Below are 25,516 nucleotides of genomic sequence, written 5' to 3'. Positions count from 1 at the left end.
GACTATACTTATTACATTATTTTCTCAGCATGTGCCCCCCTCTTGCGTTTGTTATTGCAGAACAGAAGGATATGCTGAACGTAGAGGGGGGCAGATGCTGAGTCTGCACAATCACAACATTTTCTTTTTAATAATTGGAAGTCCTGTGGGGTCAATGACAGGGTGGAGGCATCCAGGAGGAAAGGCACAAGGGGGTCTGGATACCGAGCGAAAAAGGGTCAGGTATGCAGTCTGGTCTGCACGTGCTTGGTAGCTGGCATGTGCATCCAATCTCTGCAGCTTTAGCAGACCAGAGCAGTTAAACAATACCTCTTTGGCTGCACCCACAGTCCAGCATGCGGTCACACTTATACAAACACTATATGCAAAGAAATTATTGTTATAGTATGAGGCCACCTATACACCTACCCAGAGGAATGTTTTATCAGTATTGCATGTGGGTGTGGTGGGGGAGCTTGGGGTAACACCAGTGGCACTCACTCACATAGGATTAATGCCAGCAGGAGATCGGACCAGTGGAGCAGAACCCTCAAATTCCCAAACCCGGAGTTTTGGGAGCAGTCACCACATGAGAACTGTCCTTGGTGCAGTTTGTCATCTTATCTGCAAAATGAAAATGAAAGTGATTTATACTAGTAAACAGTATATAAAAAAGCCAACAGCTTCAACCTGCTGACATAACTTGGCTTTTCCTTTTACAGGGGAACCAGATGGACGGAGCAGATTTGGAGCTGGAAGCGCACTAGGTGAACAGAACTTAGTAAAATACGTTAAAGGATTCAAAGAGTTGAATGTTTTCAGCGGCTGCCCCCCACTCACCTCCACCCGAGACTGGATATAGCGGTCCCTCATATCGGGGCTCTCCATTTACATTATTCATTCGGAGGAGGGTGTGACCTGTTGGCTGTTTTTTTCTGTCTGTATAAAAACGAGAACTTCGCGTAAAAGAAAATACAGATGGAGAAGGCTAGCCAGCTCGCTGTGTCACAGAGAGTCCCCTTAAGCCTACGTGACAACTCACATACTGTCCCTTTGTGACCAGCTTAATCGGTAGAATGCCCGATGTCTGTGTGCTTTGTCTGGTTGCCGCGCTGGCTGCATTCGCCCGGCTCGCCGGCACTGTGGGCCCCGTGGTTCGATGTGAGCCTTGCGACGCCGGCGCGCTCCTGCAGTGCAAGCCGCTGCCGAAAGACTGTGTGGAGCGGGTGAAGGAGCCCGGCTGCGGCTGCTGCATGACGTGCGCCCTCGGAGAGGGACAACCGTGTGGAGTGTACACGGGGCGCTGCGGCTCCGGCTTGACCTGTCGGCACCAGCCCGGGGAGAGCAGACCCCTGCAGGCTCTCCTGGAGGGACGGGGAGTGTGTTCGAGTCCCAAAAAACTGAACAGCGTTCTCATGCCACCGCAAAAAGAAGGTGGGAAGTCTTTTCTTTTCTTTTTTTAATGATTCTCTGACACCTTGTTGCCCGTGTGTGCGTGTTTGTGTGGGTATGTTTGTGTGCGCCCCTGAATGTTATTATGCATTGACTTTGACAGGCGCCCTGCCCATTAGGGTGCTGTTCTTCGCTGACCAAGTCCAACAGTTCCCTCCTGGGTTAAATGTGAGGCATTTATAGTGGCTGGGCTAAAGATGCTGTGACAGAGCTGCTTGTGATTAAAAAGCACAAAGAAAGATGCAAAAACGTATTTTCTGGGCTTTTTGGCAAATCACAACAATACGTGTGTGTCTGTGTTTGGGGGTGGGGGGTTACATTGCACAATTGTGCACTGGCCTGCGTTAAACAAATCCCACTAGACTCCTAAAAATTTGACTTCATAACAGGAGTCGTGACTTTCTAAGTTGGAGGGTCCCACGTCAGCTAATACTGCTTTCCTACAAGTCCCTTTGGAACATCGTCCGTAAATACGAAACAGAACACGAGGAGTTTTATGATTGACATGTTACACTTGAAAATAGTTTTAAGAAGAGGACACTACTGCTCCTTCCCTTTCTTCATAATGCACACAGTAGCATATGCACACACAGAGTCCCCCAAACCAGAATTAACCATTTATATTCTGTAAGTTTATGGTTTATAGTATTTAGCTGAGGCCGAGTGCAGACCATGTCCCTATCTGCTGTGAAGCCCTTATGTTAAAGCTAATGGATTCTTGGACACAGCATGGATGTGCACAGTATGTGCTTCCCTGGTGCAGACAGCCTAGATCACAGCTGTCAATGTCATTTTATATCTAGGGCCAATACAGCCCACTTTGATCTTATGTGGGCTGGACCAGTGAAATTCCCCTCACTCATTTTTTCTACATGCCTCTGTAGTAAATGGAAAATATCTGTCATAACTATGGGGTCAAACTGTAAGTAGTAAATGTGTAAAATACAGATATGTATAACTTAACTATTTTGATTTAGTATAACTGGATGTGACAAAGGTCTTCATAAATAGGAAAAGCTGTAAAACTTGTGAAAATACAGTTAAAAGTCCAAAATGTATGTCCTTCACATTCTCCAGAGGTATCCAAAGGGCCGAATTGGCCTCCGGGCCTTATGTTTGATACCTCTGTCTGACAAAACAGGGATGAAATTCCCAACGCAAGTATTCAAACACTCAATCACAGCCAATTAGCATTGAATACCAATGCTAGATTTCTTAACTGTCACACTGAGAACCATCCTATGCCTGGTCTTTTATTTAAATGTATGGCTGCTGCTCACACTAGTCAAATGGCACACATGTCACCTACATGTGAATACACATGGTTGTGCGCCTGGGCACACAACTGACGTCAGGCACCCAAGAGCCCATGTGTGTGTTTTCTTTTTCCTGGTTGTTTGGTTTGGCCACACTAATGCGTGGTGTACAAGCACTCAGCAGTGACAGTGTCATACAAACATAAACACACACACACACACACACACACACACACACACACACACACAAATACAAAGTTCTCATTCTTTCACTTACTTTCCAGCTTCCAGATCCACCTAAAATGAGAACTACCAGTAACAGTATTGACATGGGTATTGATCCGTTTCCTTCTCCATCTGCACAACTGGAGAAGAGATCCAGAAAAGGAGGCGGAGAGGAAGAAAATGACCCCAAGTGCCCCTGTTGGTCAGAGTGTGTTGATGCAGCTCAGCGGTTTCCACAGCCATGTCCCCAGATTCAGCACAGGATCTCCTCCCAGACATTAACAAGCTCTCCTCCTCACCGCAGTTTGTGCTGTTTACCCCTGTGCTATTATACAAACAAATTGCGTAATGTGTCAATCTAAAACACCCCAGACTTCCTAGAAGGGTTATAAAAAAGTTTATATTGACAATTAAAAGGAATGCTTGCAGAAATCTAAAACAGGGCATAATTCTTTTGTCCCTGCTTGTGGATATATATGGCTGTTATTGAAAAGTTTGGGGCAAAACATGTGGAGGGTGCCTCAGGTTGAAAGGCACTTTCAGATTCTGCTCTATTGCAGCACACGCTGTTGTTGACATCCAAGTTGTTGTTCTCAGTTCTCGTGAGCCTGGGAGACTGTGGAGCTCCACCGCATCACTAACTGATCAGGTGGTCACAGAGAAAGGGTGGGCTGCTAGCCTGCCTGCCCACACGAGCTACACCCCTACATGCCCGTCCGCCGCCCTCACCACAGCTCTTAAACACAAAATCTGCTTTGAGTTAACAGTTTTAAACTGTGTTTGGGTGTGTATGTGTGTGTGTGTGTGTGAGTCGCTGCATGTGTGTTCCCATCATCCCTCTGCCTCTCCAGGACGTCGTCTCTGAGATCAGTAAGCTCCTTCCACTGTGGCCTTGCGGTGGTGTGGTCGACCGGGTGGCACATGGGTGGTAGTTTGGTCCTCTCCTATTTCAGTGAGGAACATCTGAAGCCCCCCTCTTCTTCTCAGACAGATGGTCCCTGCTTTGCTGTGTTTAACGATTTGACAGGAATCTTTGCCAACACCACTGGCTATTAATATACCTGTCCCAGCCTTCTCCCCACCTTATATATGCACACATAAACATATATACAACCGTTTCTTCTAAAGGTCCTTAAAATGTCTTGTTTACGCTCAGTTCCTCCTTGTGACTCTATCTCTTGGCCTGCATACTGTGGAAATTTGTGGATATGAAATTGTCATGTTTCTGTTTATTACTTGGCTTCAATTCTGGCTCCAAACATCCCACAAGGCAATGAGCTAACTTTATTTTGTCTGCTTTTAACAGGGTCCTCATACACAGTCAAGAATTTCCTGCTGGATTGAATGAGCACAAGCGAGCATTTTGCAGTCATTTTGTAATATGGCAATTTCTATACAAAACAGAACAGCGATGACATGTTGGCTTTTGATTCTGAGGTCGCAGCTTAAGCTCCACTTGTGCTTCAGAAAAGAGATAATAGGAAGATGTTTCCATTAAATATTAACGAAAAAAAAGAAATGGCAATTTTACGTCCATATCAAACAAACCTAAATACACTTTCAATTCAGTTTCATTTATACAGCGCCAAATCACAACTACAGTCACGTCAAGGCGCTTTATATTGTAAGGTTAACCCTACAACAATACATACAGATTATTGTATGTACAGAAAAAAAACCTACAATCATATGACCCCATATGAGCAAGCACTTTGGCGACAGTAGGAAGGAAAAACTCCCTTTTAACAGGAAGAAACCTCCGACAGAATCAGGCTCAGGGAGGGGCAACGATCTGGCATGACCGGTTGGGGAGAGAGGACTAGGCTGACTCAGATTTCCAAAAGCTTCTTCTTTACATTTAGACAACTTAACACCTAACAATCTCTGGTGTCTTTTCTTAATTTAATCCAGATATGACAAGTTTTTAAACTGACTTGAGGGTTGTAAAATTTTTACAAGAATCAAGACAGAGAATCAACCATTAAATGTCACTATTTGTCTTTATTAAGCACCAATTTATATGTATGAAACCATAAAATTGTTAAATTGAGAACTTTTCTTTGCACTTTCCATGTAGAAAATGCTGGAAATCAGGTCGAAGACTCTGTCAATGTCACCCAGACAATTACAGTGCTGCCTGGCGTGGGAACTGTGAAGGATGGACATAGTAGGGGCTCGATGGACACCAGGCCTCCTTTGCACAACATATTAATTCAGAGGGGTGAGAACAGGAAGACCCAGAGCTACAAGGTGGAATCATTATCAGGAGGAGCCAATACGGATGTGCACAACTTCTCTGTGGAGAGCAAGAGGGAGAATGAGTATGTAAGTCACACCAGGCAATGAGATTTCTGTTAAAACTATGAGATTATTGCTGTTTTGGAAAAAAAATACCTGGAATCTCACTAAATATATAAAATGCCCATGCCTTTCTTTGTATGTATTGTTTTGGGGCATTTTAGCCTGACTTTAATAAGCTAGTGGACAGAAGACAGGAATGCTGGGAGAAGGACCAGGGAGAAGACACAGTAAATGCCCTCAGGGAAGCTTCAAACCTAGGCCTCAGTATTTAGGGCTTTACACACCAGACGTGTAAAATCTGTCTGACTATATCATGCGTTAATAGTAGTTTAAATTATGACCTCGTAATTTTGCTGGACAAATTTGCGGCATTTATTTTTTCTAACCAAGTTTGATATTTCAGATGTTTTGAATCTGATTAAACAGATTTGAGTAATGAGGCCACTGTAACAATTTTGACCATAGCTCATAATGTGCATCTGTACAGTAATAGTAAATAGTAAAGTAACACTATTTTTCCTCAGACGAATTTTCCCCAAACACAACACTTTCATTGTGGATATACATTACGCGAGCAGTTCAGATCTGAAAAATTTGTTATTTTGTGTCACTTTTTTGCATCATGTGGATTGCTGAATCAGCAATCCAAATGCTTATGGCCATTTTTATTTGCTGTCAAATAAAAAGTGTTTACCAAAAGGACTACTGCACACCTGCTTTCTAACAACACTGCCTTGCACACTGCCCATCCCAGTAATGGCACAAATCCCAAGATGAGACGAAAGACTAGTGTCACAGTCTTAGCAGAATTTATTTATTTTTTGCTAGCCAATTAAAATGAGCTTTTTAGCCATTTTGTAGCACTATGGGGGAAAACAACTGCAACCAAAACAAAAACAACCAATTACAGAAATGAAAGTAAGTTGCTACTTGAAAAGTCTGCAACTGAGAGTTGTTAGGAGGTTGTTAGCTTGCTAGGTTTTTAGCTAGCTTTTCATCTGTCCTAGCTCTTTTCACTGCAATAATTATTGTACATTAAGACTAATATTGATTTTTGAACTCAAAAGTAACAGTAGTTGGTCAGCTGCATTATTTATAAGTACTTTTTATTACAACTGTGCATCATAAAAATTATATATTCTGGGAAAGCAGCCTAGTCATAGAGTGTAACAGTCCGTAATAAAAATCCCATTTATATTCTCCACAGAGATTTTCGTTATGAACCATAATTCTGTAACCATAAAAGCAGACTTACTGTGAGCTATTACATTATGACACAATGTAGAAATTCAGCATGATATCCACCTTGATTTAATACAAAAGCATTTTATTCATGATGTCATGGAAAATAACTATAATTGTAAACTGAAACAGAGATGTTTCTGATTTGTGAAGGCGATTGCAACCAAAAATATTTAAACTGGCAAACTTCAGGTCACTTTTATACACACGTACAATACAAACTACAATATGTATGCAAAGCTATTATTATATGGCACTGATAACAAATATTTTTGAGACATTACATTTGAGAAAAAGGTTGGAAGTCGATCACTGTGGAATCAGGGATTTGCAATACATTATTTTCTTTACCATTAAAAGTAAATATGTACAGTCTTGTGGCGTTGCCCCTCCCTCCATTTCTTTTATTATTATTTTTTTCCAGAAGAAGTCTTTTTATGATTATGATTTAGCCTATAGCTAATCAGCTTGGTTCAAGGCTTAAAACTCTTTATATAAGAATTTTCTGGAATATCAGTATTCCAGAAAATGAGAGGGAAATGCAGAGCAGAACTCTTCACCGTGTTTCAAACAACAGAACTTTTTTGCTAGCTAATTAACTCACCAACTTTATTATATTTTTTAACAACATTAAGTCTGGATAAGTTATTCTGAAGAAATGCCATTAGCAGTGAAAATAGAAGAGAGTTCAAATCAATAGCTGCAATCAAGACATGTATTATGCTTGCTGATATGCCACGATGCTGCGGCACCATTTGAAGCAGTGAAATGTAAATGATGATATGTGTTTGCACGTTGTTGAGGAATATTTGCAACCCAGGTTTCAACAAACTACCAAGTTCTGACACTATTTAGTGTTGAATTAACAAAAGAAAGCTCTCTATAAAGATCTATAATCTATAAAGAAGCAAACTGTGCATTAGCCAGTTTGTCTCATAGATAAAGTGGGTCAACATTCCACTGTGGCCCAACTATGATCGCATAAATGCATACTGTCAAGCCATGGTAGGTGGTATGAATGTGTAGCTTCTTTCATGTGCAGGAAAGAAACAAAATACAAACAATATGGCAAATCTCTCATTATAGCGGAGCTATACGGTGCAATTTGTGGTCCAAAAATCCACAGGGTACTTTTATGTTATCTACTATTGTTTAAACACCAGTAGTTTTGATTACAAACATTTTGTAACAGAAGGTACCACTTTTTCACAAAGTGACTATCTCATTTTGGGATTTAACCTCTTCAACCTGGACCTTACAGTGTGTTTGTTTCTGCACTTCGACACGGGCTCAGCATAGGTTGCTCAAACTTACAGAACTTTATTTAAAACCGCAGGAAAAATCCAGAAGCTCAATGGCATGTTAAACATATTATAAGAATAAGTATAAGAATAATGGATTACATCAGAATTGATATGATACGTTTAGCTTTGGAGCCGATTAGTAGGATAAAACATTAAAGGTTCAACACGGTACCTTTTATAGGCTTTGATGTTCACCACAAACTTTTGAACTTGCATGGCTGTGCCCGGTGTTCTTCCTGTTTGTGAATGTGTAAGGATGGCGGCCTAATATTAATGCTTTTGTTTACTATGTTGCTAGGGGCCATGTCGGCGGGAGATGGAGAGCATCCTTAACAGCCTTAAAATCAGCAACGTGCTTAACCCGAGAGGCTTCCGCATACCCAACTGTGACAGAAAGGGTTTCTACAAGAAAAAGCAGGTGACTGGTTCTCCCTGCTGTTTTATCTCTGTTGTTTCTTTATACCTCGTCTCTGTCCCTCAAACACACACACACACCCACACACACACACACACCTGCGGACATACAAATAGACCCACCGCATGCCTGAACACTTCCAAAGAATCCTCAAAGACTCATCCCAACCACCCACACTTACACAATCCCCCTTTTTTGCAGCCCAGGTTGCCTTGACAGCCACATCAACACTATATTATCAGAATGGCTAATAACCATGTATTACTCCAGTAAATGCACTCCAGCCGTCTGACTCATGCCTCACAGGAAATGAAGTCGGTCAGGTGTGTTTGTGGGTGTGTGGTGTGGGAGAGTATGGGGGGTAGGGATGTAAGAATGTGGTCCAGGAGTGTGTGTGGCATGGTAGATGTGGCAGCAGGGGAGTATATGTATGGCGCTTGTTTGATGGCAGTAGTTTGGTGTGGGAGAGTAGGTGTGGGGTGCTGTTGGCGAGGTAAAAAAACAAACAGGCTGTCACTGGTTTAGTTTTTCGCGTTCATAGTGCAGACTGGGGCCACCCATAGGCTACTCATTTGAAAGATGGCAGGGGGGAGCAAAGAAGCTGACATTTGGCAGAGCACTGTAGGTGGGTGACATGTGCTGTGACCTGAGGAAAAAAGGGATAAGACGGCGGAAGGTGGTGGATGAAGAGGAGGGCTTGTGGGCCATTAGTGAGACACACAATGTGACAAATACCACTATCCAATTTCCTGGGGTGGGGAGTCTTATCGGAGGGATTCCACAGGCCCATTCTGAGAAAAGCATGAGTCACCGAAAACCCCCTACAAGCACCATGAGTCAGAGTCCAACTCAAGCCATAACACACACACAGAAAAAAAAAAAGAAAGAATTGTCTTCTAAATTCTTACCTCACTCTTTCCCCACGGTCTCTCCACAGTAGTTTCATTGCTACTTTCATTAAAGTCAGCCTCTACCTTGCTCATTTCCTGGATTCCTTCAACAAAATATCTACCGGGAAAGTGTCAGTTCTGGTTGGAGTGTTTGCAAATGTGTGTGTGGCAGTGTGCCAGCTCCTGTCGCCCTTTTCTCAGAGCACCAGTGGGGTGCGGAGTGTTGTGTTAAATCCGTCTCAGGGGATGTGCCTTCACGGTGTGTTGTAGAGATTTATGACCGGAAACATGGTGAAGAGGAGACCGTGTGAACCATCTAGGGTGACAATACTTTGAAAAGAAGGGAGCAGGGAAAGGAGGTGGGAGGGATGAGGTTGGGGGGAAGGACTAAACAGAGAAAAAAGTAGCATAACTTTATACCTAATATGCAGGTTCTGTACCTCTGTATGAGTATATCCCCTCAAATATGAAATGCTGTAGAAATGTAGCTTTTTATTTAACTTTTAGCGATGATGGCTCAGAGGGAACTAAAATTAAGAACTTTAAGTCAGCGTTTTGCATCCTTAATTGCGTTACAGCACTTTTGAAGCGCTTGTTAGGAAGACGCTGATGATGGATTAAATAACATTTTCACACACAGATTCACAGAAGTGATAAAGGAGAACAGAAGTTATACTATTCCAATTGTGTCTATGTTTCTGAAGTTCCAGTAAATAACTGTGTTTTTATCTAAATCTGAATAGTGCATGTTGCGTGTCCGTATCTGCAGCTTAAGATGAAAAGCCCTTAAAGGCCACATATAATTGTCATTAGATTTTTTTTTAAGTACAACAGCAGACAAAAGCGATTTAATAGATGTTGAATTTCAGTTGCAGTTTTTGGAGGTTTTTTTTCCACAACTTTTGCTTAAAGTACTATCACGTCCGACAGTTGATAATACGAGACCTCTTCCTGGTAGTTTCAGGGAAACCAGAAAGTCCTGTATTCAGCTTAGGGACTTTTTTTTTTTTGAAAGGCAGGAGCTCAAACCGTTTTATGTGCTAAGTGTAACTGCTTTTCTCATTGAAATCAGGAAATGGGCCTTAAAGATTTTTTCAAAGTCAGTGCATGTGGGTGGGCATAAATTTGACTCATTTCAGTAACAGTTAATTCTAACAGTGACATTTTTAATGGCCAAAGACAAAAAAAAATCAATTAAATAACCACTTGATAGCTTATATAGCTTATATTTCTGCTGAACTCTCCGTGTAATTTGCTCAGTTGTTGCAGAATGTATCTTTCTGGGATTATGCTGGCATGTTTGTTGTTGAGCCATTGACTGTGAAAGGTTTTAATTAGAGTTGGGGAGTAGAGAACGGCATGTAATAAAACTAGTAATTTAACAGAATTTTCCCGGAGCTTGCTGGTAGTTAATTAACTTCTAAAACTAAAACTAAAATTGTGGGCCATAAAAAGAATGGAAGTTTAAAAAATATGACTTGTCTACTGTAATGAAGGCTCTTTTCCTGTCCAGATCCTTCCCACTATGATGGCATACCCGGGTGAAGATCCTGTCATGGTACTGTGGTGGCCATCCATAGGCATCCATAAGCTGTATTGCATCAGCATCATTGTTAAAATGTGATAACTTTTTTTGTAGTGGGCTGAAGCTGGACTTTGCCCTTTGCCACTATTTCTATTTGCATTTTTTTTTTTTTTTGATAGAATTTGTTGGTTCAGTCAAAGTGCGGTCAAGAAATGGTGGTGGTCTCAGGCCATGTCCACACTAATACGTTTTCATTTGAAAACACATCTTTTTCTCTTTGTTTTGGCCTTCCGTCCACACTGAGGCGGCGTTTTGAAAACGCCCTCCAAAGCGGATACTTTGGCATCACAGTGTGGACACAGCGTGGACAGCGAACAGTGTGGACAGCGAACCCGGAGCCTTTTTGAAAACGATGACACATTTTAGTCATGTGATGCAGTCGTGTGACCAATTAAACTAAGATAGTGGAGGCATTAAACAGCAGTTGTTTTGTTTGCTCTCAATCTATTAAAGATTGATATCAGTCTGTACATGCTCCAGATAGCTTTTCTTCAAATTCTTTAATTCTCACTCGCTTTTGCAACTTTGCACTTTTGTGTTACTCACAGCAACAACTCCACCTCATTGTTAGTCCATTTAAAAAAAAGGTCGAATCGTCTTGCGTTTCACGCATGCGCAGTACTGGCGTGTAAGTGTTTTCGACCTTTTCAATGTGGACGCACAACTCTGTGAAAGCGACTGAAAACGATAGTGCAGACAAAAACACCGTTTTCAAATTCATCCAGGCTACTGTAGACGTGGCCTCAGGATCTACTCTCTGCTTTTTGCAGACGATATGGTTCTGTCATCAAACAGTAACCTCCAGGTCACAGTGGCAGTGGGGTGGTTTGCAACAAAGCGTGAAGCGGCTTTGGTGAGAATTAGCACCTCCAAGTCTGAGGCTATGGCTCTCAATGGGGAAATGGCGGCATTCATACTTGCCCCCAATGGAGGAGTTCATATCTCAGGGTCATGTTCATGGGTACCCTGCCATCCTTTATGATGGAAGGATGGTGTGGTGTCTATGATCAAGAGCTGTGTGCGAGGAGCTCATTTCCAGTCAGGGCAGGAAATAAGTTTCTTGTTCCGACTCTACAATAGAGGCAGGTTGAGGAGCTTTGTGATTCAGAAGGGATCCTTCCACATTGGAAGAGCTGGTCTAGGCATCTGAATAGGATGCCTGCTGGTTGCCTGCTTAGTTAGGTGTTTTGGGCATATCAATGTGTGGGCTGATCTCAGGACTAAACCAGGATACACTGGAGAGAGAGTGCCTCTGGGCTGGTTTGGGAATGCCTCAGAGCCTAAGTGCCTGCCATGGATAAGTGACAGAAAGTGGATGTTTGCCATCCCTTTTCTCTTCCAGAGACATTTATAATAAAATAGGATTTGTAATGTGTCCACCTTCATTGCGGTCTGCTGTTAGATTTTTAGAGGACTGAATGCAGTTTTCATTCCATTCCATCATCCTTCTCCCTGCATAGCTATAGGAGTATGTAAATGAAGACATTTATGAAAACAATGCGTGGCTATGAATATGGCTTAATGCATTTGTCAAAACAAAGTAGACGCTTCTGGCACACTATAACTTACTTCCAAGACAACAAATTGTGAAGCTGTCAAAGCTGACCCTAAAGACACATGCGTTTGGTCAAACATTGTTGCACGAGTAAAACAAAAAGGTTGTTATATATCCTGCAAGTGTTGCTGGAGTTTTAAACAGGTAACCCAGTGACGACCCTAACTTTAACTCCAACCCTATATTTTTGAGAAATATGTTTTTTGAAAAAAAAAAATGTAAACAGTTTTTAGGATCAGTTTGAATAGTTATTTTCTTTTTTCACTGTTAGCCAAGACTTGAGAAGAACATTTTTTTAAATAAAATAAGTTAGGTTATAGTTAGGGTTAGGGTTTGAATTGTCATGAATCCATAGGCAACTTGTGGAACATGTGCAAAAGGGTGAGTGTGGCTCAGAGCTCATACAGCAATGTCATTATAGATAAACAAATGTTCAGACAAGTTGTCACATGCTATTTGAGCTGAATGAGTTATTCTGCTGCGTGCAATACCCCCACCTGGACTCAAGTCTCTAGAAGGCAGAGTTCTGACTCACAGACATGTATGTAAACCCAAAGCTGACTCAGTTACCAACTGAATAATGTACATTGAACTACTTTTTTCTCAACAGTTTAACATTATTTTACACCATTGGTTAGGTTTGCTATGGTTCAGCTTGTTCCACGGTCAAGTTAGTGGTAATTTGGAAAACAACACTTTCAAAGTGGTTCCCCGGCACTATTTTTATTTAATCATATTTTGGAAAAAGAAAAAGTATTAGACTATTTAGCTCCTATGGACTGTCCATATAAGTGCATATACTCCCTCTCAAGTCAGTTCCTCCCACATTGGAATGACTCCAACTCCACTATAATGAACTGTAGGTAGCAAGGTTAGTCGTGGCTCTACTGCAGCCCTGGTGAGTTTGCTTGCGTGGCACATGGACTGTTTCACTATCCGAGACAGATTCTAGTAAGAGTCGCTGTCTAGTTAATTCCATTTTTCTAGAGCAGAAGAAGAATCACTGTCCCAGTTGCATTCTGCAGCTATGGGGTTTGAGTGTCTGGATTTTAGCTAAATGACGCTGAGGTCCATCACAGCACTAGTCAGACTAGTGTTAGGGGAAGGACTAGAGATAGGGGGTTAACAGCACCTGAACTTTCAAAAATAAGAGCAATAGAATGAAAATGAAATAAATGCTGAAATAAGTCATAATTAATTTATTCCTCCAATAAAAAATCTATGTGTCGGAAACACTTCAAGTTGCGTTAATCATTCAAGCTTCATTCAACCTCTGTTGCTGTACTTTTCTATTTAAATGCAAAATGGTGCAGCAATGTAGCCAGTGAGGAGAGTGGAAGCAGTAGCCTTGACCTCTTAACATTCACCCAGTCACAGGTGACTGGTTTAAGGGTGGGGTCAGGGTTAAGGTTAGGCTTCCATCTTACCTCTTTGGCATACCCATGCTCACGTATCAACCCTATAGTTGTGTTATTTTCATATAAGAAAGGTACGTGCCATTAGCAAAAAACTGCAAGGAAGAACCTATTTTTAGCTGGAGTTATATGAATTGGCTCAGTATCCCCATTCAGGCCAGGCATTCCCAACACTGACCACTCATTACATCCCTCAAAATCTCACTCTCTCTTTAATTCATCATTTCACCACCCATCATTACCCCCATTGTGCCGTGCCTACGGTCATCCACACATCTTTTGTTCTGCTTGCCCGCTCCATCATTCCGTCCATCCTGCCCTTCCACCCACCTGGCTTTTCCTTCCTTGTTTGGACAGGAATCACCCTGCAGAGGGTTGTGAATGGAACGGCAGTGTGTGTCTCTGTGTGTACTCTTTTAGAGTTTTGAGTGTGTGTCAAGTGGAAGAGGAGCAGGAGGAGGAGGCTGTGGGTTAAGGATTTGAGCCAGGTGCCTGTGTACCCTTCTGCGTCCTCATTCACTAGGTCCTGACACTGCCAGGCCCATAAGGGTTGACTTATTGAGCGTGACTCAGAAGGATCTGTGGAAATGTACACACCAACCACAATGGCTTTATAATAACTGGCCAACCTTTGGGGATCCAGACAGCTATTTTCACCCTGTCTCTCTCTAGTTCTCTTCCCTCCCTAGATTTATAATCCATCTCTCTTTCTTCTTCACTTTGAAATATAAGCCCCTTTTTCCAGTGTCTCATGCATAATACACAGAGCAGGGGAATATTTTTATTATTGATGCCAACACAGTACCTAAATTTAGATGCCGATAACCAAACTGTACTTCTCAGTAGTTTTACTTGAGCATATTAACATTTTCAATAAATAAAAAAATCCCTTTTTCATGCTGCAAATTAGGCAACTCTGTAAAGTCCTGAAAGGTGTTATTCATATTCTTGTCAGAGGAATTTCCATTTATTTTCATATTTCAGATAAATGTTTGAAATGTATTCAGTTTGGTGGCAAAGTAAAGGAAATGTGTGATGATGATATTTCTGAAGCTAAAAGTAAATACCTAATCTTTTATTGGTGATTGCAGCTCGTGAGAACCAATATTTAATAGCGCAAACAAAACAAAGTGACAGACCTAAATCACCTATATCAAAGTCTGAATCAGTTGCCACAAGGTGTCAGCAGCAGCATCTTGTAGTGTAACAGTAGTGATACAGCGTAAGTCAATATGTAAGCACAACAGCAGCATAGGTGGTGTTTTTCTCTGAAATTTTAAGTAAAAGTATAACATGCTTTACACTTTAGGTTACACACAAGTAAAACTTTGAAACTCTTCCCCAACCTTGTCACACAAAAAAGCTGAAAGTGAACATTATTTTCTACCTACAGTATTGTGTTATGTCCTGGTCTAGGAGTACAGAAGCGCAACAAAGGGGTTCAAAAGGGTGTCCCCACCCCGTCCCATAAGCCAGACCCAATAGCCATTTTATCATTAAAGGTGAGGTTTATTGCTATACCAATAACACCAAAACTGAAAGGATAAACTCCAGGGTGAACAAAGGCCAAAATAACAAACCAAACAAGCTATTCCCGAAAAGTGCTACCTCAACCCTACATGAAACAAAACCAAACAAAAGACAAGTGCTACCTTGAACTCCCTAGCTTCATAAACAAGACAAAGCGTCCAAAATTATATAGACAGTTCACCTCTTCTGCTTTAGTGCTATTTACAGATGGACACGACTATTTACAATACTATATAAAAAACCTAGTTGTTGTCAAAATACACACAAGATCAAGCACTGCAAGTTTGGAGGCTGAAGACAGATCTGTTGCTGCCAGTTGCTGCCAGGGGAACAACTGCTGGAGACGGGCTTTTTGAAGCAGCCAGTTGATAATGGGGGCCAATCAGCAGCTGCCAGACCAAAGCCAGCCCAAAACAGCTCAACCAATCAGGAGGACCTGGAGAGACTCTTAAAGGCACAGAAGACACATACAAAACAGTCCAGACATGCTGACACACACTATCTTGGGTCCACCTTTTTAAGTAGTTGCTTAAAGCCCTGCCTTAAGCAACTACTTAAAGCAGTTGCTTTAACCATTAACTCCATTAACTCCATCAGTAATCCATACACGATTTATTCTTCCTCTCATATGGAATGCAGATAGCAAGCGCTCCGGCAGTGCTGGGTTTGAGCCATTCATTTATTTTTTTATTTATCTTTCCATGCTATGTGTTTTTGCCTCAAGTGGTGAAACAAGTTTGTTTCTTCCACTTTTAGCAGGAAGATCTTTCTTGCATACTTTTTGCTGAAGTAGCTCTCTGTTTAGGCTCTCAGATATGCCTGTCTTGTCGTTCGTGATAGGGAACGTAAATGCACAGTGCTCTACCATTAGCAGTAATGTAAATATAATTTTTTTATCATGAAAAAGTATATCTGTTTTTCAATAAATTAATAATATTTCCAAAGTTACTGACCAAAAATAATGGCGATTATTATTTTTGCTTTAATTGAACTCAATTACATGTGCCAACAAACATGTATGAATGTTTTTTGGGAGGTATACATCCATTAGCTGCAACATTAAAATCACTTGCCTAATATTATGTCTCAGCTCTGTTCTGACAGGACATGCTGGCAGAACCTCTGGGGGTGTCCTGGTTGTCACTGGAATGTTGGCAGTGATTCCTTTAGGATTCTGTGTGTTACTGGATGCAGACTGTGGAGCAGCGCATCCATAGACACTTGATCAGGTTAGCATCTTGTGCTGCGAGAGCCTGCTCTTATTGGGGTGTGCCATTGGCATTTTAAGATTCATAGTACATATGTGTCAAATTAACATTCACATAAGTAGTCAGACTTAAGGGTTACCAGGAGAACACAGAATGATCCATGTTATTCACCTGCACATTTTTTTCCCAAAATATCCCTTTTTGCTTTTCGCTAAAACAGAGTAGGGTCTTGATAAGGATTATCAGCTATGATGACTTGGATCTCAGAGGGTTAATGTAGCTGACTCTGTCACACTAACTATATTACACTATATGTAACACTGTTGTATCTAAAAGATAATCAATGTTTATCATAATAATATTAAATAGATCGATGTAGCTTTAACACAAGTAGAAATAAATGAAGCTTTAATGTGCAAACATTGGCTAGTAGGTGGTTATGTTTATGGTTAACAGATAGAGTGCTTAACAAATTATTGATGTTATAAATTATACATGTCAAAAACGTGTTTGAAATTAGACATGACTTTAATCACTGAGCTGAGTTAAATTAGTTATTAAATTAAACCCAAACTTGACTACCATTAAAATGAATTTTCTGCTGCAAGTAAACAGCAATTTGACATTTGAATTGAATTTGAACTGTAAAACAGTACATTTGGAAATTATTATTACATGAAACAGCAATAGTTATATTTTATTAGTAAATACTTTTTAATCATCTTTAAAGAGCTTGCGCAAACTGGGGGATGAGCCATTAGAGAAACATCAAAAATTAAATATGTAATTTTTAATAATGTTAATAAACCTTACATTGGGTGGTGGTCTAATAAATTTGTTAAGCAGTGTATATGTAGAAATCTTTCTCTTAGAGATAATCGTCCAAATACACTGTTTTAAATTTACCCTCTTCTCCCTCTATGGTTTGACCACATCGAGTCATTACTTATATTGATCTCCCTTCTTCCAGTCTACCACTTTGTAAACTTTGTGAAGCAATATTTAAGACTCTATTTTAAAGTTTGTGTGTTGCCAATATTCTAAAACAAACAAATTATTCTGGAGTTCTCTTCACTTAGACACTTTTTTAAAGAAAAAGCAATATCCTGCAGCTACTCCCAAATGCACTTGCAAGCACATACAGATGCCCGCTTGATTACATAAATACATATACATGCGCCCATACACACACACACAAACACATTGCATTTTATGAGCTGGTGTTTATCCAGTGGTCAGACCAGGCTCTTTTTAATGTGCGTGAAGCCCAGCAGCCTTGCTGTTAGCTATTAAGATCAGCATTACAAGAGCTTGCATTCATGCACACAACGCACATGCATGCACACCTCATAAAGGTAGCATTATGGCTTTGCAAGGTAGATGAAATATGCTTTGTTTTTTGTTGCTTTTTTTTAGTGACAACCATGTGGACCAGGCAGGGCTAGTTTTGGGGCTATGAGGCTCAGAATATAGGGCATGGGATTTAGGCTGGCGCAGGGTTTGGACTCTGCATGTGATCGGGTGACTGTGGAGGCTGTTTGAGTAAAGCAAACTCATCGTTATGTTAAGAAACCAGTTTGAAATGATCTGAGCTTTGTGCCATGGCTGTTATGCTGCACTAAGCCAGCATAAGATAGATACACTGTGTCATGAAGGGATGGACATATTCAGCAGAGAGAGTACATCCATGGAGAGTAAGAGAGAGTAAGAGAAATCAGGTGAAAAAAAAAAAAACAGTGAAAACCATCCACTGCAGCTGCTGTCTGCCCTTTTTGTGCTACTTTTTGTTAACTTTTGTTCTCCCTTCTTGGTGAACTTAGCTGTTGTTCCCTTTCCAGCTTTTCAACCGGTCAGCATTGGCTCTGTGCGCAGCATCATCTGTAGTGACATTCACTGCTTAGTGGATGTTTTGTGCTTATGCGTGTGTTTGGAGTGAAGCACTAAAGAAAGGACTGCAGAGGCTGGAATAGAAATTAAAAGGTAGCCAAGCAACAGGGATAAGCACACATGCACATTTTTCCTCTCCTTTCCATCTTTCCAAGGGGACAGGAGTAGGAAGACGATACAACCAAAATACTGAGTTCACAGACAAGAATGCCTGGATGATTTTAGGGGCACATGTGGTCGTGTACCTATCTCCAGACTCCACTAGTTGTTAGTGAGGTATTTTAATAGATTGCTGTCTCTATAAAGCTGCCTTTGATCATGCACTCAGGCTGTACATGAATCTTGATTACACTGGAAAAAGGACACCTGATCACACTCCATCTGTCTCCCTGTGCCAAGGAACATTGCAGTTTTGTTTACAATGTTTACCGATAGATGTTAGAAATCTAAGTATAGCACTCAGTTTGAGATTGAAGTGCAGATTTTCAGCTTTTAATTTGTTGTTTTTTACATCCCTGACTGATACACTGGCAAGTTAAAACACTTTAACCTGTGTCTGACTTCCTTCACTGCTCGGGCCATCACATTAAGCATGTTACTAAAATGTAATCTAACACTTTCCCTAAATGGGGTACTGCATTCATTTAGTTTAGTCTTTTTTTTCTTTTTTTTAAGAAAAGCTGGGCTTAGAGATTAGAGATTCAGGTTCTCAGGTCATCATCAATGATAATTTAGACCTAACAGAGCTGTGGGTGATTGGTGTGCATAATGTAATACAAGTTAAAAATTAAAATTAAGTATGAAAGGCTGAGTGAAACAGTGTTTGAACTCATGCAGAAAAGACATAGAAAGTGTTGGTGTGCAAAGAAAAACATATGTGCTCTTTACAGTACATACTTTCTGATCACACACCTAGACTGCCGGTACTTACCGACGGTTGCCATTGAGGCAGACAGGCGTATCTCGGTCGTGGCTGGACTTCTTACCTCTCTCTCACCACTCCCACGGTGGGAGATGATGGGAGCTAAGAGGAGTGGGACAATTTGAGATCTGAACCTGGTTTAACTGATTGTGCTGTTCCATGTGTACCCCCAAAATGCACCTCATAAAGTTGCCACTCTACAAAGCCGAACCTCCTGTGGGACATCTGATATTACTGCGTACATGTGTGGGAGCAGGTGGGGGGTGTATGTGTGCAGCACATACAATTCTTGTTTGTGTGCTGCTGCGTGTTTGCTAACGTGTGTTTATACTCACATGCGCCCCGTGCACTGGGGCAGGCCATAATTAACTCCAGATGATTTTGAGTGCCTGCCAGCTTCCCAGAATAGCAGCACTGGTTTGCAGCCCTCCAACTGGCCTTGGCAAATATTTTAGCAACCCCATGTTTACCTTCACACTCTACACTCTCACTCACTCAGAGCATTCCTCATTCCAAGCGCCTCTCTATCAGAAATAATCTGCTTTTTCATCATTTACCCCCAGTGGCCGGTAGCACAAAGTAAACTCCTCCACAGCACCTAAATTGGGCAAACTCAACAGCACGCTGCCCACACATAATGCTGCTGCAAAAGCTCTCCTGCTCTAATCATGATGCATTTATTACTGTCTTACACAAAGCAAACCCCTGCATTGTGTGTGTTGTGTATCGCTGATGTTTTACTCACATAAAAACTCAGGTAGCAGGGCATTCCACTCCGTGATCGACGGGTTTGTCTAATGAGAGTTCTGCTGAGGCATGACTTGGCCTGCTGACAAGCATCTGAGATCTGAAAACCAACAGAGGGATGGGGTGTTATTATAATACAAGCATGCACATTGAAGGTGGTGTTGTTAAAGCTGTGTCAAGGCATTAATTCCTCTCCGTGGAAACGCTAATCTGTTTTCCCAGTGTGTCTCAGAGGGATAAGTCCTCTGCTACCTTTTTAACCCCACCCAAACTAGAGGTGGATGTCAAAGCTCGATGAGCGATGATCTTGCTTATGACACCGGTTGGTGTACCTTTGGTTCTGTGAAATCGAACAAGTGGCAGACTAAACTTCTTTGTCTTCTCTTCCTCGTGTTTTTTTTACAGTGCCGTCCGTCCAAAGGCAGGAGGCGGGGCTACTGCTGGTGCGTGGACAAATATGGGCAGCCTCTCCCCGGCTATGATGGCAGGCAGTGGGGCGAGAAGCAGTGCTACAACCTGGAGAGCAAATGAGAGGATGGAGGAACAAAAAGTGGATGGAAAGGGGAAGACGGTGTAATATGGGGGAGGGATGGGCGAGGGGGTGAGGGGGGCGAGAAAGAACGAGATCCCACTGTGCTCTTGCATTTAGTTTTATGTAAACATCTGAAGGAACTCTGGACCTCTGATTTCAGGTCCTGCTTCTGTTGGAGGGAGGGAAGGGGGGACTAGGGGAAGGTGAGGGGGAGGGGTAAAGGATAGCGCACAGCCTTCTGTCCATCACAGCTATCTGTCCTGTGCTAGGGGGAACCACCTCTGTCCTTTTTTTAAAATAAAGGTTTAAGCTGAAAGCTGGGGAGGGGAGGGGGACCCGTCAACTGCACTATTCTTTTAGAGAGAGGAAGGAGGGATTTTTCCACTCACTTTAAAGAGGAGTTGTTTGTGACTGTGACCTGCACCCCCACCTCTTAAAAACCCAACGCCATTGTTTGTTTGTTTGTTTGTTTGTGTTTGTGTGCCCATCTGCCAGTTAGTAACTGCGTGTGTGTGTGGCTGTGTAACATGCATGCACAGCTGCATGTCTGCATGCAAGTGCCGTGTGAGTTTGTGTGTTTGTTTGTGTAAATAAATACTGCATGTCACTAAACTCAGTTTAGAGATTTCTGACTGCCCAACCCCAGGCCCTGCTCCATTAAACAATGCAGAAAAAACATAGCACTCTGGCTCAGGGTCCATTATTAAGTGAAGGATTATAAAATATTAGACGGTAGGGCTTTAACTTTTTAGTGCAGCTCGGGGGGCAGCCTTGCTGTTTCTAGTTCCTTGTTACTAACCTGCAGGGCAAAGGGATTGGAGGCAGTCCATGCAGCCACAGTGCCTTAAAAACTAGCCTTTCATTACCTCCTCTTCAGATTCAGCTCTTCCTCTTCTTCAGTAGCATAAAGCAATACTTCACTGAAAAGCTACCTTATGAGTATCGTGCTTGACAATTTTGAGGCTTGCATCTTTGATGAGGAGAGCAGCTATAACTAAAACAGTATACACAAAGATCCTGATACAGTGCCATGAAACAGTATTTTCTCCTTCTCTTCTTCCTTTTTTTGTATATTTGCCATACCCAATTGTTTCAGGTCATCAAATGAATTCTAATATTGGACACAGATAGCCAAAGGAAAGACAAAATGCAGTTTTCAAATAATGTTTTTGTTTAGCAAGGGGAAAAGCTGTTCAAACTTAGCTGCATCTGGGTGCATTTCAATGATATTGGAGACGCAAACCTGAGTGCAGAATTTATAAAATTAGGAGCTGGCTAAGGTGATCCTAATTTTTTTTTTTATTGTGGAAAACAAAAGTTTTCAAACTTTTCCAGGCCTTAAACCTGATGCGTATTCTCCCTCATAGTAAATCTATAAAAACAAGGCGTTTAGGAAAACAGTGAATAAAAAATTGCATTTCTAAAAAAGACAAAAATTGCAGTTCAGTATTGAATATTACATAAAATAACCTATATATAAAGTTTCTTTTAATGGCAGAGATGCGGAAATGTGTGCATGTAGCACAGAGCCGTGGCTCAGTGTCTAAGTGTCTTAATGAAAATGTGCCTTGAAGCTATTTAGAATTCTTATCTTGTTTGATCTGCTGCTCACCATAAACAAGCACAAACAGAAGTTTTGGATTTTTAACTGTATTTTCATAAGTTTGACGGCTTTTCATATTGATAAAAACCTCCTGTTTTGGCCATTCATACTAAAAAAAAGTAATGGGATTTCTGCTCTTCTAGAAAATCCTGAATGAGAATTTCCGACCATCAGTTTGTGCCATGTGCCCAAAGGGCACGTAAGGTAATGCAGCAATACAATACATTCAGGGCACCCCAGCAAGTCCACCTCTGCATGGCTCAAGAAAACAGTGGACTAGAAGTGGACTAGTCGAGGTCTAGTCTGATTAAGATGCTTTGGCGTGACCTTAAACAGACCATTCATGTTCGAAAACCAGGGCTATCTCTGTCTAACATTAAAATTTGTTAAGTGTGATTAAAATGCAAAATAACAAAAAAAAATCAGGGAAAAAAAAGTTTTCATGGCACTGTAAACTTCTTAAACTGCTTTTGAAGGAAAGTCCAGTTCTTTGGGACACATTTTAAGAGTGTAAACTTATAGTTCTATTGGATGCTAAAGCTACGTTATTATTACGTTATATCTACAGATGCTGCTTGGCCAAGGAGACAATGCAATAAAGCTCCTGGAATACAGTTTTTGTTCTGTTAATGTCAAGTGATCACAGAATATGTAAGAGGGAAGATTTTCTGACTCAGTATATATTTTGTCTTGTCTCCCTCCCATCACCCCCAAGTGTTCATGGCAGATGGCTGCTCCTTCCCGAGCTTGGTTCTGCTCAAGGTTTCTTCCTGTTAAAAGGGAGTTTTCCTTTCCACTTTTGCCAAGTGCTTGCTCATATGGGGTCATCTGATTTTGGGGGTTTTCCCTTTATTATTGTTGGGTTTTTACCTTGGAGTATAAAGTGCCTGATGTGACTGTTGTTGTGTTTTGCAACTATTGAATTGAATTGAATTGAATTGAATTGAATTGAATTGAATTGAATTGAATTGAATTGAATTGAATTGAATTGAATTTCACCAGCTTCTGAAAACACATCCACTAAATTGGCATAAAAAGAAAGAAAATGATACTTTATGAAGGTTGGTCAACTCTTTTGTTGATGTGAAAAGCCAACCAAAGTGAAAATGACAATGGGAATGAGCAGTGGAAAGATGGCTTATGTAGCAACAGCAGGAATGGTTAGTGGAATTTTGCATATTTTTTTGGTAACTGCAGCTGCCAGTCCCTGCAGCAATAGTAAGTCACAAGCTCTTCAGAGTGTCCTGTCATGCTAACAGGTTCACGTTTGATATCTGAAAGACATGTTTTCAGAGGAGTATTAAGCACTTGCATGCTGCTCTGCAATTTTAGGGATCACTTTGGCTAGTTTAACGTCTCGTCTTTCTTTTTGGTGCCCCTGCTGTTCTTGTCTTCATCCATGTCCCCCTTTGGCCTTCAGCCCCTCTGTCATACATCTTCTCACTTAGCCCATCCAACCCTTCTTGTCTTCACCCCTACTGTTGGAAGGTTTGTCCAATCCGTGTGCCTAATTTCCTCTCTCCAGCACCCTGCCCACCTCCAGTACTCCTCTCTTGTCAGTGATGCAACCTGGTGTAGGTTTTTTTTTTTTTAATCGGGGTGAGCCCAGTATGACTGGCTTGCATTGCCACAGGTGCCAGCTGCCCCTCATGCTTCAAGCACAAGCACTTAAAGCACTTTAGCTGCACTGCTACTTGTCAATGCATGCAGTTAAAGACAATTGGACCTATCAGCATCTGCATTCCTTTCCTAGGTAATGTCAGATGAAAGAGTGTGATACAGTTTGAAAAACAACAACAACAAAAAACAATACTAACCTATGGAGGAGGAGGAAAAAAATGTAAGAAAGAAAGAAACAAAACTACACCAGGACTTCTGACAGCAAACTTAGAGATCAGCCCCTTTAGAAGTTTTCCATTCAATGCAACTATTTCTTTTCTCTTTTCTTTTGGTTGTTGTTGTTGTTGTTGTTGTTTCTTTGAAAAAACTTGCTTGTATGATCGTACGCCAACAAATCTCCACAAGGTGAACACGGCACCAAATATGCATTCACACAAGTGGTAGGGGGTCCGAGGGAGGAGGTGTGGTCCTCCTCGAGGAGCTTCCTGCCCTGATGCTCTCCTGCGTCCTGTGTAAAGACTTGAAAAGTGGAGAGAGCGCCGACAAAGAATGCTTGCCCAGTAGCTTGGTAGCATAAAAAACATCGGCTGTAAACTTCCTCTAACAGACAGCAACATCTTAGAACCAGCCTGTTGGTGCTATATCCAATCTATTCAAAGACTTGATGTTAAGGGGGAGGACACACATAAAAATATGTTTAAGCTATTCCCTCCCTAATATTTGTGTGTCTTTTTATATATTATTATTATTATTATTAGTATTAGTATTAGTATTAGTATTAGTATTTCCTGGCCAGCTTTGTGTCTGACTAGACATCATGTACAGTACGTAAAAATAAAAAAACCTTATTTATATAAGAAAGAACTATAAGCTGATCCAAACTTCTTATGAACACCAGTGACTCACCAATTGCACAGCAAAAGTCTATGATTCAGTGTACTTTGGGGAATATAATCACTAATGAATGTTTTCTTCTTTTTTTTAAATCAACCTTTTCCTTCTGTTGCTCTTTGGATAGCTCTGTGCACATCTACATCAGTCAGACATTCAGATACATCCTCATCGTAGTTCACTGCTTCTTAAGGCCAGTGAACCTCTCACCTCTCAGTAAGTCAGTTCTCTCCATGCACACCCAGCCATCCTGCCCCAGTCTGTTAGCAGAGCCAGGGTCACACTTGTGTAATGTCACCTTTTATCTTTTCCTTTCTTGCTTTTGTTTTCTTCTTGCTGGTAAGACTCTTCTCTGTTCACGGGTAAATGTATTCAAGTTTATCATGCAATGATTTTTTTTTTATCATAGCTAACTAGAAATCACACAGCTATTATTTTTCTCTGAAAAAGGAGATGATTTTGAATATTTAATGTCTTTTTTTTTTTAAATAAAAATGCAACACATTTTAAGCTGCTGCCTCAGTTGTGTCTTTTTCCCCACTTCTCTGACTTGTCTTCATCTTAATTTCAGGAACACTATTTTTTTTGTGCTCCTGTTTTTTGAATGCAGTTGGGCTCCCTTCAGTCTTGGAATGTGTCAATAAGGATAAAGCAAAGGTTCAATTTGTAAAGAACAAAAATAAATGTGGTGGTGCCAGGCAGGCTGGCAGTGGGCATGAGAGGTTGAAGCAAATTCCTGTGCCCGACCAAGGCAAACAGAGAACAGGTCAAAAGGCAGCGCAGAGCTGCTTGTCCCAGAGAACCGGCTAAAGTTAGAAAAAGGACCTCCACTTTAGATCACTGTGATAACACTGCTCACAAACACACACTGAATATAGCAAAAGTGGTCCGGGAGAGCATCGACACAGCCTCTGCCAATCATGTCCTGATGAAGCTGTTATTATTATTCTCATGTTT

The 25,516-nt window shown here is 41.2% G+C and overlaps 1 protein-coding gene and 1 long non-coding RNA gene across 3 annotated transcripts in view; one reads left to right on the top strand and one right to left on the bottom strand.

Moving 5' to 3' along the window:
* LOC121814892 overlaps positions 1-936 on the bottom strand; it is a 50,751-nt gene extending 49,815 nt beyond the window's left edge. The window contains exons 1-2 of the long non-coding RNA XR_006054640.1: positions 820-936; positions 485-603 (exon numbers count right to left, since the gene is read on the bottom strand). This is a non-coding gene — a long non-coding RNA (uncharacterized LOC121814892). The remainder of the gene's footprint in view (positions 1-484; positions 604-819) is intronic.
* Positions 937-1,055: 119 nt separating this feature from the next.
* Positions 1,056-25,069, top strand: igfbp3 (insulin-like growth factor binding protein 3). 2 transcript variants are annotated; one of them, XM_005937222.3, is made up of 4 exons: positions 1,056-1,413; positions 4,990-5,233; positions 8,058-8,177; positions 20,319-25,069. In XM_005937222.3, exons 1-4 carry the CDS (start codon positions 1,056-1,058, stop codon positions 20,488-20,490), a joined length of 894 nt encoding a protein of 297 aa, XP_005937284.1. In that variant the 3' UTR covers positions 20,491-25,069. The 2 variants fall into 2 exon arrangements, with proteins under 2 accessions (XP_005937284.1, XP_005937285.1); XM_005937223.3 differs by having other exon boundaries at positions 4,990-5,237.
* Positions 25,070-25,516: the final 447 nt, after the last annotated feature.

This window comes from Haplochromis burtoni, unplaced genomic scaffold, assembly GCF_018398535.1.
Source record: "Haplochromis burtoni strain Fernald_Lab_line unplaced genomic scaffold, NCSU_Asbu1 Contig_99, whole genome shotgun sequence".
NCBI classification, from domain to species: Eukaryota; Metazoa; Chordata; class Actinopteri; order Cichliformes; family Cichlidae; genus Haplochromis; species Haplochromis burtoni.
Note: the sequence above shows the minus strand (reverse complement) of the source record. Positions and strands in the feature narration are given on the sequence as shown.

Bases quoted from the DNA above. Each gene is read 5' to 3' on its own strand.
- igfbp3 (XM_005937222.3), top strand. From the start codon at position 1,056: ATGCCCGATGTCTGTGTGCTTTGTCTGGTTGCCGCGCTGGCTGCATTC. The intron at 1,414-4,989 runs GTGGGAAGTCTT...CTTTCCATGTAG, and splicing joins CATGCCACCGCAAAAAGAAG to AAAATGCTGGAAATCAGGTC. The intron at 8,178-20,318 runs GTGACTGGTTCT...TTTTTTTTACAG, and splicing joins GTTTCTACAAGAAAAAGCAG to TGCCGTCCGTCCAAAGGCAG.